Source organism: Diadema antillarum, unplaced genomic scaffold (assembly GCF_040938485.1).
Source record: "Diadema antillarum isolate AM-2024a unplaced genomic scaffold, OU_Dant_1.0 seq00003226_RagTag, whole genome shotgun sequence".
In the NCBI taxonomy this organism is placed as follows: Eukaryota; Metazoa; Echinodermata; class Echinoidea; order Diadematoida; family Diadematidae; genus Diadema; species Diadema antillarum.
In genome coordinates, this window is record NW_027273811.1 from 28,545 (window position 1) to 46,905 (window position 18,361).

General features: G+C 39.6%; 1 protein-coding gene across 1 annotated transcript; it reads left to right on the plus strand.

The window, feature by feature from the left end:
• Positions 1 to 337: 337 nt before the first annotated feature.
• Positions 338 to 15,696, plus strand: LOC139715295 (uncharacterized). Its single transcript, XM_071626871.1, has 2 exons — positions 338 to 416; positions 14,189 to 15,696. Exons 1-2 carry the CDS (start codon positions 338 to 340, stop codon positions 15,694 to 15,696), a joined length of 1,587 nt encoding a protein of 528 aa, XP_071482972.1.
• Positions 15,697 to 18,361: the final 2,665 nt, after the last annotated feature.

Sequence of the window (18,361 nt, forward strand, 5' to 3'; positions counted from 1 at the left end):
GAGCGGTTTCATTGAATGTAATTGCGAAAGACCACAGGCTTGCGTGTAAATAAAAAATACGCGCGCGGCGCGCGAATATTTTTTTTCGTACATTGAAACGCTACAGGACATGAATTATTCATAAGTTTAGCTGAAATTTTGAAGTGCGCAAGCGCGTGGACTTCCAGATTTCTATGGCTTGGCCAATTTATTTGTACAGGATTAACGGAACTCGCCATACTGTACATTATTTACATACATGATCACGTGTGATCACTGCGTGCATACGTACGTGCTCGCTATTCAGTTTACATTCGATTCGCAGTTCATGAGCGTCCTACGTAACCCCGTTGGATATATGCGGGCAGCTATAGCCGAGAGTATCGTGATTGTCAGCCAGGGCATGCAGCCAGCGTGGATAGGAGAGCAGGTACATGGTACTTGCGTAGTTCACGTGAAATGTACAACTTTACAAGTCACAACTTCTACAGCCATAGGCTTGTGGAATTGATGCCACATTACCACTATTCGTACATGCATAAATGGCCAAATAAGAGCTCTTTCAAAATCTTTTGTACGACATTTCTTTGTGGATCGGGTACTCTATCGCAGTATTCGTGAACTGACACCGCTACCACAGTAGGCCTACTCCGTACCACTACTGCTTGGCTATGATTTATGAAGCAGACGTGTATTCACAATCGACTTCTCAGTGCTGCCAGTGAACATGGTGACTCGAGCACCTCGAGTGCACTTTCGAATTACAACGACAAGATCATTACAAATCCACATGTAAACATGTAATAATAGTAGATCGAACTTCAGTAGAGTCAAATTCTGTGTTTTCAAACTGATTAGTTAATTAGAAGTAGGTGATATGTCGGCGTGATTGTATCAGACGTACAAGGTGATATGTGTGTGCAATGTGATGTGTGTTGTAGAGCTATCGCAAGCGACAGTTATTTTCCTGCATGTTGTTCATTGATCGGACGAACCACGTGAGTGCAGTGACATGTTTACGCTCGAACGTATGTACATGCACAACACACACACGCACACACACACACACACACATACACACACATACACAGGTACTACTACTACTAGTAATATAATAGGTAGTTCGCTGCATGTGTACACAGAGAGTAGGGCTGTGCGAGTCGAGCCCACAGAACTCTTACACATAGAAGAATCACACCCATTCACAACCCGCTGAGCTCGGTGTCGCCACCGCGCGCCCCGGATGTGATGCCTCAGTGCACACGCCGCCATGTTGCTTAGCGGAACCTCAGCAGCTCCTCGGCCTCGCGAGTACTCTAGGATCGGACAGTATGACAGCCGCTCATAGCCCTTGATATTTACTTGAACTTGTAAGCTGTCAAACTGGTACTTCTCAATCCAGCGTTGACCACAGATTCATGTACTCATATTTATTTCACACTCTTCCCTGAAAGTTGTCTGTATTGAAACAGGTGTTTTTTCCTCTTTCGGATAGATCTATTTGACTTCGGAGACCTGGTGATCTGCTTTGGTATAAAATAATCTAAGACGCGCGCCTGTCCTTGTCTGTGTCCTGCCATTTTTCTGATACCCCTCTCAACCCTATGTCTTGCATTTTTTCCCCTCCAATGATATTGTAAGAAGATGTGTGTTCGTGCTTTTGATTTTTCTCCCATTAAACAGGTCAAATTAAATTTCCAGTCAGTCCAGTTGTAAAAATCAATGATTTGTGGATATGATCATGTAATACATCTTCCCCATCTGACATATACTCGTTCAACATATTAGAAATTTGGAAGACAACATCACCTTAATTATCTATATTCCTGCTGTTATCATTATCATTAGTAGTGTGTAGTACAATGTAGTTATCACTATTGCACATATTGGTATAGGAAGCAATAGGCCTATAGGCATATACATGAAATAAAACAGAAATCGAGTTCATGCTAATCACCGACAATTTATTTCACCACACCAATTTTTGAGCGATTTGCAACAACACTTGAGAAAGAGCGAATCGTATATCGCTCAAATATTTGTGTGCTGTAAATAAATTGTTGGTGATCAACATGAACTTGGTTCCTGTTTTACTTTCGATATCATGATATTGCTGCACCAACAAGTAGACTACCTGGTACTCAATCAATATACATTTATATATATATATATATATATATATATATATATATAATTATCTATGTATGTATGTATATATATATATATATATGTATTCACACACTCACACACACACATTACAAGCATGAACTCCTTTCAAGATTGTCTTCCCACAAAAAAAAACCCAGGAAGTTAAGTTGGACAGAGTTAATTTTCCTGATTTTTTACAATTTATTCGACATTTATCAAGGTCAAAGTTGATTGCTGAGAATCAACCACAGTACAGTAATATACCATTTGCTTGAAGTACATGTACCATTATCATACCTAATACGGCGGCTATAATCACAGGCAGTACATGCGTCAGGAACATATTATGCAAATGATAGGCAAGACCACCAGTGTCGCAAATTTGTGACATCTATTGTAATCACAAAAGCAAATGCATATACAAATGTATACATCTATAATGGACATGCAATAGGGCAACAACATAATATTCATGAATAATGAACACTGTCTGGCAAGATTATCTAAGGCAATACATCAATATAGTGCACAATTTCACTTGCCCTTGATAGCTTCAAGCGTGATTCAAAAAGAAAATCCTAATGAGTGTAAAAACGCACTATGGTATAGTATGAAAACATATTGTGTTGATCCGCATGCACTATGGCAATATAAATCTACGAATTATGGACACTGAAAAGAACACCAAAGGCATTCCTGGCTACAGTATTAAAGGCAATACATTTGTAAATGTAAGATTTCACTTGCACTTGTTAGCTCAGCATGATTCAAAATTAAATCCTTAGTAATGAGTTTAACAAAACTATCCCATACACGTACTGCGTAGTATGAAAACATAATTTGGTAACAACATGTAAGCAAAACAAGTATCACAGATATACACAACAAATGTTGTATATCACGAAAGCAAATGCCTGTATAATCAACTATCATGCAATATAGCAACAACATAAAATCAATAAATAATGAACACTGTCGGGCAAGAATATCAAACGCATTCTTGGCATAACAATATCAACTAAAGGCAATACATGAACATCTGTATAATGCAAGATTTCACACGCACCCGTTTACTTCAAACGAAATTCAAAGTGAAATCTAAAGAGTGTGAAAACATACTACACTGTATCTCAAAGTATGTACATGTAGGCAAAACAAGTGTCACAAATATGACAACTACATGTCTTATATATCATGAAAGCAAATGCACGTACAATCACTTAGCATATGGCAGCAAAATAAAACCATGAATAATGGACACTGGCAAGAATAATAAAAAAAAATATCAAAGGCAATACTGTATAATCCATGATTTCACTTGCACTTGTTCGCTTCAAGCGCAATTCAAAATGAAATCCTTATGAGTGTGAAAACATACTATGGTATAGTACGAAATTTTAATGTGGCAACAATATGTAGGCAAGACAAGTCTCGCAAATACATATGACAAATATTGCATATTGCAAAAGCAATGTTTCATGAACATGCATTAAATTGGCAATGTGGCAACAACATAAAATAAATCCATGAATAATGGACACTGTCTGGCAAGAATATGAAAGGCATTCTTGGCAATGATAACAAAGGCAACACATTCATATACACATGTAGTGCAAAATTGCACTTGCTCTTGTTAGGTTAAGCACCATTTAAAATAAAATCCTGCAATATAGTTTGAAAGAACAGATGTGAATGTGATAAAAACCTATGGCAATAGACCTCAAAACGCTTTATCCTGGCGAGGAAAGCGCATTATTTAGAAACAAGACACCAAACAGGTTAGTCATCGCATTCTTCATCAGCGACCAGGATGCGATGTGATGGTAGATTAAAATCCGTTTCTGAAGCAGACATACACACAAGGGTATATGTCTGCTCCTGGTCGGACGGATTTCAAAACTAAAACTCAAATTTCAAACACCTAACATGCAAAATTAAAATTTGTTCTTCTGCATGTACCCTCATGAGATGTTGTGGAAAGTTGAATAAAGTTGGTACAGCATCTGCCCGCAGTCTTGTTATCTGGCCGGTGCGATCGAAGTACTTCTCTTCAAAGTGGTCAGAACACAAGGTAGAGTATGATTTGGGAATCCAGTGGTCTCTTCTCATGTTCACAATCCATCTTTGGCGAAGAGCAACACCCCTTCTTGGAAATCTAGGATTTTTAACACACAGAGAACATATGATACATGTGAAAATTATTACCATATCAGATTTGTATAGACCTCATATTCATAATCATAAAACATGTGTACCTACAATACAACTATGGCAAGCATGATGATGATTGCATGCATGGACATGGTCCATGGAAAGCTCCTGATAAGATTAATAACAAGGCACCGGCAGCTGACAGTTTATATCCAATATCACCCCTAACTTTGTTGTAAGAAGAGACTTACATGTCAGCGCAATAACAGTTAGTGAGTTACGCATCAGTCAGGTCTAGCTAATTCAGACAGAAGTAAAAATAAACAGATAAAGGTTACCAGAAATTGGGCAGAAACTAGAATCTACAGACTCAGTGCAGACGTGACACTGACATTACCTAGTATAAAGTAAGTACAAGTAGTTTGAGTAGAATAGTTAAATTTATTCAGTATTATCAATATCATTGGAACTTCAGTCTACCCTACAACTGTTCATACTACTACTACTACTACTACTATTACTCTACAAAGTACTTTAATACTAGAGTACACAGTCAGTCTAGACAATCTAGTATCTACTTAACGACTGTAGTGTTGTCACTGACACTGACCCACCACTGGTACTGTGACTCTAGCTAGACAAGAATAAATCTACTTGTAAAGTTTACACCTAAGCTCAAATTTACATAAATAGATGTTTCATGTACAAAGCTGCTTGCCCCAACACACAACGTTCAGAGTGTATAGCCCCAGGGCCTAAATTAGGCCTACTTGATCTTTTTTATTTTGCATATTTTGGTAGTTGGTGGTAAACACATATGTCGACGGCAAACACAAACTCCAGTGTCTGGGACTACCTTTGCTACTGCGCTCACAAGAAAGCCAACATACGACTGATCCGCCTAATTGTAACGTTACTTGGGGAATTAATTACTTGTTATTCTCATCATGGCTTGGTGTCAAACTTACCTGTTTCCAAATCCTTTTGTCAAGTGATTCATGCAGTTTACAGCCGCACAATACGGCATTTTAATGCCTCGTTCAGGGTCAGAAAAACACGGTACAACATGCAGTCACTGTATATGGATAGCGTCTGCTGGGATTTGCACGCAAAAAAGTTCCGCTAAGCAAAATGGCGGACGTCACGTGACAATGAGTCGAGCGACGGCGACAAAACGGATGGCGAGTGATTCTTCTATGTGTAAGAGTTCTGTGGTCGAGCCCGTTCATTGTGTACAAGTTGGCTAAGTCTATGCGCTTGCGCACTTCAAAATTTCAGCTAAACTTATGAATAATTCATGTCCTGTAGCGTTTCTATGTACGAAAAAAATATTCGCGCGCGGCGCTGGACGTATGGAACGCCATGTGTTGCAAAAGTCGGGGAAAACTCTGATAGGAGGTTTAAAACCACCGGAGAGGTTTTAACTGATGTGCGCGCAAAGTTAAAGCTACTGTTCAGAGGTTTCTAACTCTGCACGGGCAAAGAAAACCTCTGATCACTAGTTTCAACACTGCGCACATCTCGAAAGTTCTGTATAGTTTTAACTCTGCACGAACAGCTCAAAACAAGTGATCAGTAGTTTTAACTCTGCACGCACATCTCGAAACCTCTATTGTATCTCTGCACATGCGATGAAGATATCTGTGCGAGACAGCTGCGTTAACCCTCTGTGTGCTACATTAATTTCCTGCCCATATGAATGCATGTGAAATTTGTACACACTGGACTCACTGGCACGGGGATGGTGACACACCCACACCCCCTCCCGCAAAAAAAAGAGCCTATAAAGGATGTGTCGTGCTATCACACGGGGGGGGGGGGGGGGGGGGGGGGAGATTCTTTACCTACACTGAAGCGCAGTCGAAGCATCATTTTGAACCAAAACATATCTGGCTCGCCTTCATGTTTGCATGTCTTTGCTTCTCTTTGTTTTTTTTTACCACTGATGAAATGCTAGCAAAATTTGTATAGTTGAACACTTATTCCTTAACAGTATAGTCTGGTTTCCAGATCCTTCGCCAACTGGACTCCGCGGTGACGAAGTCGCCGCCTTTGCAGGACAAAACCACCTCAAACTATACCAGTTTTCGACGTTGAGGCCGTCAATATCCTGCATAGCGAAATAGTACGAGCAGAGGGTCTGGAAGCCAGACTACTAGTATCCCAACAGGAGGGTCGATTCTGTTCAGTATTCCCATACTCAAATACCAACATTTCAGCTTCATTTAAAAGTAAGTCCTTGGCTCCTAGATTATTGAGTACAGAAGAGAGTTACGTCCTCTTAAGTGGCACAAATTGAATGAAAACAAAACGTACAATGTAGGTTCTATACAACAAAAAATGCATATTATTATGAAACTATTTACTAATTGTTCAAAATAATTGCGTTCATGGAAAAGAGGGACCTACGTAAAAGACAAGCTTGTAGGAATGTGAGCCACTCAATACATTGAATTTACAATACAATAAATGCAGAGGTACGGAAACACACACACACACACACACACACACGCACAGGTACAAAGACGGTCACAGTAAACAAGAACGGAAACAGGACAAACAATGAGGCAAAGGGAAGGGACAAGCTAGAGGGAGAAGGAAGGATGTAAGGAGAAGAAGAGAAAAGGGAGGGAAGGAGAAGAGGACTAGATATCGAGAGGAAGCAGGGGTCCACAGCACATGATGAGCTATTGCCAGACACTGTTCATTTGCATGGGCAACATGATTTACAAAAAAGTGTTAAGAACAAGATGAAAAAAATATATATATACACGGGCAATTCCACGGTAACTCGCGTTACAAATAATGGGTACATTTATGGGATAATGTGCCTATATCTTTGTAATTGGTAAGATCTACAAGTCACTTTTTTCATCATGGGTTAAGTAGACGTACACCAACTAAATGAATCCAAAAAGAAAAATAAAGGACAAACATGTTGGGATTCTTGAAACATTTAACTTTGGTAACTCGCGTTACACAAAAAGGACATGGTCAATTCTATAAAGGCCTCTTTTTCGAAAGTCTCCTCATACTAGACAATCTTGATAAAAGTTTTCCTACCTTGAATTGATAGTGGGTTAGGACTCATAAATTAACACTATCAAAGTTGAGTAACAATGACCTGGTAAAATGTAGGGAGCCTTTATATCGGTAACTCGCGTTACATTATGTCCACTAACACAGGATGACACAAATTGATGACATACAACTGTTCTGATGGCACTGGATCTTGTGTTGAATATTTTGAGAGGTGCTTATTTTTGTAGTTAATAAAATGAATAAATGTTAAATAAATATTTTACTAATAAACCCAATTGATAGAGAAGAATGTGTTTAAGACTAATAAGAGCTTCACTCCTCATGGAGACCTTGAATATGTTTGAATATATACCCAGATGATTTAGGTGTATAAGTACATTGTAATTTTCAGAGTCTAAAGATGAAAAATGTTTAAAGTCTTTTTGAAATAAAACATAAAAGTATCAAATCATATCTACAAGTTTACAAAAACGCTTCCAATCTTTCAAAAATTAAAATCCTATCTTTGTGAGGAGTGAAAACTAATACATTTCTTTCCAACTGATTGACAAATAGACCAGTTCGTAATTCCACTTTGCCCATGAGCAGAAAAAAGGTCATTTGTACCAACAGGCATTTTGGTTTGTGAATTCACTGAGATAAGCATCTGTGATGCAATGATTATTCATGTGATCCTTATCTAAATGATGCTTGCCAGCACATCCACCTGACAGCAAGAATGGTATTTTGCAATATAAAAGGAAATAAGCTGTTACTGCATTCAATACAAAACAATGAAATGGATGCCTGCTAAATTATAAACTGATGGGAGTATTCTGATCCCCTGATCTAAATGCTAGCTCATTCTTTTTTTGAACATGAATTCCATAAATTGTTATGTCGGGCAAGCTTATGCATTATGCCGCTTTGAAAATGAGTGAAGTGCCGAACCAACTGAGAAAAAAGAAAGGTCTTTTGTACCAATGTACATGAGCTACAGTGTAATTACGAACTGGCTTATTACCCTACATCAACATAAATAAGCACTGAATTGATCAGTGTTTTAGTAGTAGCCATGATAAAAAAAGTCATGGGCGTACATACTCGAGCAGTATTAGAACCTAAGACCTCCTGATCTCCGGACGGGCATCATCTCCACTATAGACCACCAAACTTCCACCCGACAGGAAGTGTTGGTTCTAATCCTTATATCATGCAGCGGGTAACTGCGTTATTATTCAAATTCATGAAATTCTTCCATTGAGATGTTTTCATTGCAACTGATTGACAAATTGCCCTACATTAACGTAAATAAGCACTGAATTGATCAGTGTTTTAGTAGTAGCCATGATAAAAAATCATGGGCACACATACTCGAGCAGGATTCGAACCCACAACCTCCTGATCACCGGACAGGCGTCATCTTCAGTAGACCACCAAATAAGGATTAGAATCAACACTTGCTGCTTTATAGCATTTTGTAAAAATATATATATATATATATATATATATATGTAATACTGATGCAGGAAATTCAGAAGATAAATTATATGTTCTCATTCACTGCTGGATGTACGTATGTATGTACACATGCAGTGAAAGCCTATGGCTAGACTCTTCAATGTGGCATGTGATCAGTGGCCTTGATGCTAGTTATTATACAATCACAGTTTATTAGGCTACCCTCCTTTGTTTCAGTCCAGCATAGTGTGTATAACACTGCATTTGCTTGTTTTCACCACAATCTAGCTCAACTAAGTGTTAAAATTTGCTTATGTTGGTGGAAACTTGTGTTTATAGTCGGTAACTCGCGTTACATGCCGGTAACTCGCGTTACATGGTAGCTCGCGTTACACTTTTCATTGACATTTTTTAATGTGATGACAGTGTTTATTCAAGTCAATATCCTGTGTACAGTATCAGGGTGTGATGAATTTAGCAAATTATGATTCCCAACAAATTACCTCCACTGCTTCCTTCAGAATGAAAAATATTTCTTGTTTCGGTAACTCGCGTTACATGGCTCAAGGGCTGAACTTTCATGTGGTGATTAAAATTTGTTGAAGGTGGCATAGAAATTTCCTCATGGGAGACTGAAGTATAGAACCAATTTGCTTCTTTGAAATAAATTAATTGAAGTGCTAGCAGAATTTTTCTATTTAAAAAATTATATTAAGTTAAGCATGTATTTGGATGACTGATAAATTGTCTTCAACATTTTGTAGCTGTTTCTCGGGAAATATTTGACCGATTGATATAATTCTTTGAGTTTCTTTAACTTCAATATATGGGTAATACATAATGAGTAATTCTTTTGCAATATGATGAACTTGAAATTTTAGTACCATGTCCACATTCCCATGGAATTGCCCGTATATATATAAGCCGAATATCGTTTAAGAACCAACGAAAACTCTCTTTAATTTTCTCTTGAATACAGCAAGGCTCGGTGCATCTTGTAGATCATCACTCAAAGAACAAGTCCACCTTCATATACATGTGGATTGAGTAAATACAGCAATATTAGTAGAACACACCAGTGAAAGTTTGTGGAAAATCGGACAATCCCTTCAAAAGTTATGAACTTTTAAAGTATCTGCACAGTCACTGCTGGATGAGAAGACTACTACAGTGTATGATGTCACATGCGTACAACGATAAAGGAAGACATAAAGAAAATTTAACAAAATTTTACTTTTTGAAAAAAGTGCACATTTCTTTGACTCGTCACTGACGTATGTTAAGGGTAATATTATTTCCCCTTGCCTTCTGAAAGAGGGAAGTCAAGTGTTCTTTTATTATGCGAGAAAAGTGAATATATCTTGAATTTCTTTATATTTTCTTTAAATCGTTGTACACATGTGACATCACAAGCTGTATATCCTTCTCATCCAGCAGTGACTAAGTAGTAGCTTAAAAATTCATAACTTTTAAACGGATTGTCCGATTTTCCTCAAAACTCTGGTAAAGTGTTCCATTAATATTGCTGCATTCACTCGATCCACTTGTCTATGAAGGTGAACTTGTCCTTTAATTGGTTCCAAAATTTTCCAAAAGTATTATGGGCAAAAGTTGTGTGGAGTATAAGGGTAAATGAAATGAATTGGATTTTTTTTCAAATTCAAATGAATTTCTTAGGAATTTTCTGCATCGAATATATATTACAAATGAAATACAGTCATTTCTTTTTGTTTGCAAGACAATAGAACATACAGTGTGTACATCCGAATATAAAACTGAGATATTGTATACATGTACAGATTACAGAAAAAGAGAACATCTCAATTAGGAACCACTCGGGATAAAGTGAATCAAATGATCTGACTGAATTATGGCACATGTATTGGGACTGTAAATGCAGAAGACTGTCGTCAAATAAGCATATAGCTTGAAGATACGACAGCCTTGAAAGAGAGGGAGAGAGAAAAAAAGAAAATGGGCAAAACATACATCTTGTATACTTATCGAAAAGAAAAGAAAAAGCTAGAAAAAAAAACGGTGACATTCTGGCATCACATTGCAACAACAAAAATTGTATAGTGTTACGACCAAAATCACACTGAGAATGATCGCACAAAAGAAACCATCAACTAATGTTCAGGCGGTTTATTAACAGTGATATTGTGGGTACAGACTCGTAATCGGTTTTCACATCAGTACAATAATGATCACTAGAAACAAATATAAGTCAGTAATGGAATCACTTACATGTATTCCAAGCTTAGATCACAAATCGCAAAGTCCCTACAGTTCCCTGGTAGTGTCCAGATACAATGTTCGATGCACAGATGAATGATCCGTGATGCACCGTTGAATGATACCTCCGACGTAAATCCAGAGGCGCAGGTTGCGATAATCCTTGGTATAAATCCGGGGTAAAGATCCAGGGTATATGTATACAGCGAAATGTGCAGAATCCAACGTTGTGATGACTACGTCCAGTCGATGCGTTGAATGATAATTCACTTAATAATATCCAGCTAGGAGTCCAGCCCGTCACAGCTTCGCCGTAACAATGTCCGTTGCATTAAAATGGAGTCTATCTCCAATGTAGGCAAATTAATTATCTGCAGGCAAAATGTCTCCCAGGCCTTATCTCCACTAACATAACAGGTCAGCAGGTAACACAGGACTGACTATAACAAGTCGCTTCAGAGCCAGAAGTGACGTAACTCTCAGAGCAGAGGTGTTGGGTACTCTGCCTACTGCAGAATTTCTCTGGCTTATATACTATCCATTCACCCCCTTCTAGCACATTCTGTAACTCTCTCCAACCTGGGGCCACACACCTGAACATACTAGCAAATCCTAGTTCCAGGAATCCTGGATGACTCACTGCATAACATCATTGCCAAAATTAACTACCAATCACAATGGGCTACAGGGACAGTGCCTCACTCAGCCAAACATGTAAGCACTTCCCAGAACATTCTGGAATGGGTGAAATCATTCTAGATTGAGTGAGCTATAATGTATTTCCTGTTACATGCATGTACGGTATAGCTACATTGCATACCACCTAGAAAATTCTCCACTGATCTGGTCAGCCTGTATGTACTATATCTATACCAAATAGAATGTTCTCCATTAATCTTGTCAACCTGTGTACATACACATTAAAACAATCATGTATGCTGTACATCATACATTATAACTACTAGTGTGTACATTTGTGACAATAGACACTCTATATACAGAGAATGAGGTGAGTGAGGTGAAAGCTGGTGCAAGTGGAAGAGCCCAACAGGCGCGCGATACTAGGTGCCTTTTTAAAGGCGGTGTCACACCTGTCCGGGCAAGCTACGCGGGCTTTTGGCGAGGAGGTAGTTTAAGCACGTAGAAGATTTTCCGCGGGCGGACAAGAACGTTTGCAATTTTCGCACTTGTTTCTTACTTACTAGACGCGTGCTACTTAGCTTCTACTTGCGTGCGTTCCGTGTGACTGGCGTGAGAGCTTTGAAACCGATCCATTTTCTGTTACGAGCGACTTACGGGGATTGCGAAGTACCTGCTTTGGAGTTGCCTGTGAGGTGCTACCGGTAAGGGTTTCCTACTTGTGTTCTGCGCGTACCTCTACGGGCAACTCCCGTGACTCTTCCGGAACAAGTTTTGAGCATGCTCAAGGCCTTGTCACACCGTATCTGGGGAAGTTTTGCGGCTTGACTTGCGGGGAAACAAATTTGCTACCCGGAGCTCTCCGCAGTTGGCCCGAACTTGACAGTACCTAGCACTTATCTCGTCCTTAGTTGCCCGAAGGTGCGCACGCTAGTCCAATTTTCCCGCAGCAAAGTTTTGAGCATGACCAAAACTATTTCCGGATGAGTCGCGAGGATTGCCCGAAGAGTTCCACGCAGAACACCCGTAGGGGGCCGTAGCCGCCGCAATTCACAGGCATTTGACCCACTTGAAGTAGGTAAGTTGCCCGCTGATCTATGCCAATGTGAAGGGAGTGCGTGCCATTTGTGGGCTCATTCTCTTCTTTGTCCTCTGTCCTCTGTGGCGTCGAGGACTACCTGGTCCCTTTCGGACAGGACTTCATCCGCCGAATGGACTTCAGCAGCATTTTGATGCATTTGTTGTTAATCTTCCGGGCTTTGTGGCTGTCCATCCACTGGACGTTCTCTGCCCTTGTGCACTTTCCGTCTACGGGGCATCTTCACTTCTTGAAAGCTAGTTGACAAAGTTTGCCCATCCACTCGAACCAGCCTATTGTTCAGGCTAGCACTCACCTCGCAGGCGACTAGTACGCAGATAACACGCAGTTGTGGCGCAGGTACTTCGCAGAGCCCGTATGTCGCCCGTAACTGACATAAAAGAAGCTATCACGAAGCTATCACGTGACACCCACGCGCCTAACATGCAGTTCAACGGAATACACGCAAGAAGGACTTAGGTATCACGCGTTTATCGTGTAATACCCACGCCAAACTCGCCCTAAACCTTATCCGGCCGCAGAAATTATTCTGCGTGCTGCAAAATCCCCATACGCAATAAGCCCGCTTAGCTGGTGTGACAGGGCCTTTTTTGGCAGCGGGTAAATAGAGCCAGCGTGCGCACCTCCGGGTAACTACTTTTGAGATACATGCTAGGTACTGTCATGTGCGGGTCATCTGCGGGGACCTCCGGATAGCAAAAATGTTCTTCGGAAGTCGCACGCAAGGCTGGTGTGACACGGCCTTAAGATAGGAAAACTTAAATATGTTTATTGAATAGTTTGATGTAAGGAGACTCGGGGGGGGGGGGTATCAAAACATTAAAAATTAATCTACTTAGTTTTTGGTTACAAAGGTCAGATATCAGCTAATTCCCATAACTTGATATAATGTACTTTTTCATGTTTGCTTTAAAAGAAAAAAAAGTGATGTGCTTGCTTTAATTTGTTCGGGAAGAGAATTCCATATATTCTGTCCATGGTGTCGGATAGATCTATGAGCGACAAGTAGCTTCTTGTTATTTGGATGAACGTCTCTTGTATGGTACTTGTGAAAACTAATATTTCTGCAAAATACATTATCAAATACTTTAGGCAACTCATTTTTCCAGAAATAAAACATAAACTGTCCTAATTGATATAAATATAAGTCCTTGACCTTCAAAATTTTACTATTCAAAAACAATTCCATGGTTGTAAGTGACAAATAATTTTCAAAACTTTTTTTTCAAATAAATACAATTTATCAATCAAATATTGGAGGGTGTTACCCCAAGCAAGTATATACCGTAGTTCAAATATAGAAATATGAGAATTAAAGTATATGAGTGAGGAAAAAATACTTCAACTTATTAATGATTCAAATATTCCGAGATTTAATCTTACAGCCACCGTTGACATGAAATTTCCATGACATCTCGTGTACTTTCTGACTTATTGTACTTTATCGACCACCAGCTTCGAAGAAGAATAAGCTTTCAAGTGCTACCTTCTATAGGGAGTTCTCGTCCTTACTGGAGATACTTCTCGCATCACCTCAGAGACTGATCATTGCCGGTGACTTTAACATACATATTGAGAAGTCGGATAGTGCTGATGCGTCTAGTTTCCTGGACATCCTCCAAATGTCTAAGTTAAAGAATCATGTTGCATGCTCGACGCACACGGCAGGCCATACCTTAGACCTCATTATTTCTAGGGACGACGATTCCCTGGTATCGTCAGTTACAACATCGCAGAGTCTACCATCAGACCATTCTGCAATTATGTGTCGCTTGAATACGAGAAGACCCGATCCAATTAAGCGACACATTACTGCTAGGAAACTGAAGGACATTGCCATGGACAGGTTCTGTATTGACATCACTTCCTCGGATTTATGTAGTGATGATCTACCAACTGTTCCGGAACAACTCGTGGAACTCTATGATCGAGAGCTTCGAGGAATCCTTGATGAGCATGCTCAAATAGAAGAGAAAGATGTTATCATGAGGCCACATGCACCTTGGTACACTCAGAGCTTGCGCCGTGCTAAGCAAGAGCGACGAAAGAAGGAACGTCGTGCTAGAAAAACGAAACTAACTCTTAACAAAGAAATCTACAAAGATAGTTGTAAATCATACAACAAGGAACTTCTGCAAGCAAAATCCAACTATTTCCTGGAAAAGGTAGGTGTTGCTGACAGCCGTGCCCTCTTTCGCTTGGCGAGCAGCCTCTCCGCACCGACGTCACAGACAGTTCTTCCAGAACATGACTCTGACCTGCAACTTGCCACCTCTTTTGGAAACTTCTTTGATGGGAAAATCCAGAAATTGAGGGCTGAGTTAAACAGTTGCCCCCTTCGAGATATGTCGGTTAAAGTCACTGAGAATTGTACCGCTACTTTGGGGGAATTTGATGTTGTCACTGATGACACAGTGCTGGAAACTATCAAATTAACATCAATTTCTACATGTAATCTGGACCCTATCCCGACGTCTTTATTGAAAAGGTGTTCGTCAGCCCTACTTCCTATCTTAACAAAGGTGGTCAACGGCAGTCTTCAGGCAGGAGAAGTACCAGAGAGCATGAAGCAGGCAATTGTAACACCCAGGCTGAAGAAGGACAACCTTCCTCGTAATGAACTCAGTAGTTACCGTCCCATATCGAACTTGAGCTTTGTCGCAAAGTTGGTTGAGAGAATAGCTGCAAGCCAGATCAAGGACTATCTGGATATCAATAACCTTCTGCCAGATGTACAGTCAGCATACAGAGCCAATCATTCCGTGGAAACAGCACTGATAAGGGTCCAAAATGACATTCTTCTGGCGCTGGATGGCCACCAGGAAGTCGTGCTTGTTCTCTTGGACTATAGTGCGGCTTTCGATACTATCGACCATCAAATCTTGCTCCTGAGGTTGGCTGAACGCTATGGATTTGGCGGTATAGTCCTCAGTCATACCTGGCTAACAGATCCCATGTCGTGATGATCAACGGTTCATCTTCAAGCGTTTACAGCGACACGTGTGGTGTAGCACAGGGATCTGTAATGGGTCCACTTACCTACACACTCTATGGTGCTCCGATGATATTGTTAAAGTGCATGGATTGGAAGTGATGATGTACGCTGACGACACCCAAATTTATTTCACTTTCCGATCGAGTGACAGGGCTCAATCACTCTCTCTTGTCAGTGAATGCCTCGCAGATATCAAAGCTTGGTCTCACGAGAACATGCTTACACTGAATGATGCAAAAACTGAAATTGTTCATTTCTCATCACGATTTCGGCATATCAATATGCCTGAACAGCTGTCCGTTGGAGTTGGAGATCTAGTGGTGGAAGCATCCCCATTCGGAAGGAATCTTGGTTGCATCATGGATCAACATCTCACAATGAAAGAACATGTCAGCTCTATCTGCCGTTCTGCCATGATAGCCATCCGAAGGATAGGACAGACTAGACAGTATCTCACTACTCCAGCGACGTTGGCTTTAGTTCATGCATTTATAACCAGTAGACTTGACAACAATAACAGCCTCTTGTTTGGACTCCCACAATCCCTGATCAGCCAACTTCAGAGAATCCAGAACACCGCAGCCAGGATTGTCCAGAGGGTTCCTAGGAAACATGATGTATCAAATACTCTTCAACAACTACACTGGTTACCCATCGATAAGCGCATTCTGTTCAAGATCAGTTATCACATTTAAGAGTCTTCAAGGGAAATCTCCCACATATCTCTAGCATGATTTCTCCATATCAACCATCCCGCTCTCTACGATCAGCTGAACAGAATCTCCTGAAAGTCCCTAAGGTAGTCTCCCACACCCATGGTGACAGAGCCTTTTTAGTCGCCGCCCCTTCACTCTGGAATTCACTCACCTTGAGCCTAAGAAATCAGCCATCCCTCAACAGTTTCAAAACTGCACTCAAGACTTATCTCTTTGGTAATTAGTTGCTCAGTTAAATGTTACCAGCCTGTTGAGGGTATTGTGTTTTTCATTGTAGTGTAAATAACCGTGTATTTATGTAGTTATTATTATCATTTAAGTGATTAATTATGTGTGTAAATTATAGTATTTTGGATTATGCAGTAGTTTATGTTTAGGTATATACTATGTAAAGCGCTTAGAGGATTTTATTGATAAGCGCTATATAAATACTGAGTTATTATTATTATTATTAACACCAAAAAACAATTTCAATCGAAGTGTCATCAAGTACAACATTGCCAGGCAGCTTTTCAAGGGAATTAATACTAAAAGCATAAACTTAGTATTTTGCAAATTAAGTGATAATTTGTTTGCCCGTATCCATTGTGTAATATGTTTCAGCTCTTCATTGATAACTTGCAGGAGAATTTGGGGATCTCTGTGAGAATAAAATAAACTGGAGTCATCAGCAAATAAAATGAACGAGAGTGTAGACGAAGATCTATGAAAACTGTTGATATAAATGATGAATAAAAGGGGCCTAATAAGCTACCTTGGGGTACACCACAAGAAATATCACACATGGTACAGATGAGTATATTATAGACGACATAAACGAACTGTTGTCTATTGGTCGGGTAACTCCTGTACCACTCCAAGGCCTTTCCACGGAAGCCGTAATGCTGTAATTTATAAAGAAAGATTTTGTGGTTAATCATGTCAAAGGCCTTGGAGAAGTCCAGGAATATACCAATTGTATTTGAGAAATTTTCTAAAGAAGTGGTTAACTTTTCTATAAATGCAAGTAAAGTGAGGGTTGCATTATGTTTTCGTCGAAATCTATATTCTATATTCTATTCAGTTACACTTCTATATTTTATTTAGTAACACTTATTTGATCGGATTTTTTTTTTTGTTGGTTTAATCGGCTCCCCCAGTTATAGAATGGTCTTTAAAAATATCTGTATTTTAAACTTCCCCTAACCTGATTTACAGCGGACTTGCGGCTGTACAAGCTAATGCTTTTACGCAGGCCCCATCATATTTTTCGCATCATGACCAGTTCAATTCGCATGTATACAGACCTTGTGTTTATACCAAGACAAACTTGTACATTTCGGTGAAGTTTCATCTAATTTATGTTTTGTATAATTTTCGTATCTATATACTTTATTGTGATATATGTGAGAAATATGAAAATAAATTGAAATGAAATGAAATGAAATGAAATCCAAACTGAAAATCGACCAAAGAATCACAACGATTTAAAAAACTTATTGTTCGAAAATGTATTACTTTCTCTAAAATTTTCGAAAAACCCCCACTTAGCAATGAAATCGGCCTATAATTGCATACATCATATCTGTCTCTGAACCACCCTTATTAACCACCCTTAACCAACCTTACTTAACCACCCCTTCTTCTGTTTGCCCCCCCCCCTTCCCCCTCTCAGTCGTCACTCTTTAAAAAAATAGCACCCACACACAAACTAGAAATGTTGCTGTGGCGGCTGGTAAGCCTGCACCATAGTACATCTGGAAAATGTGAGACGACAGTTTTACGTGATTGGCAAGAAATAAAGTGATATATGTTTGAAAGTTTGATGGCACAACCCCAATAAATGTGTGGAGTGCCTATGCATTTCTTGAACCAAGTTTCATTTAGATGACATTTTTTTTTTCATGCAGAGAACAAGTATAGTTTCAGCTTTCGGCT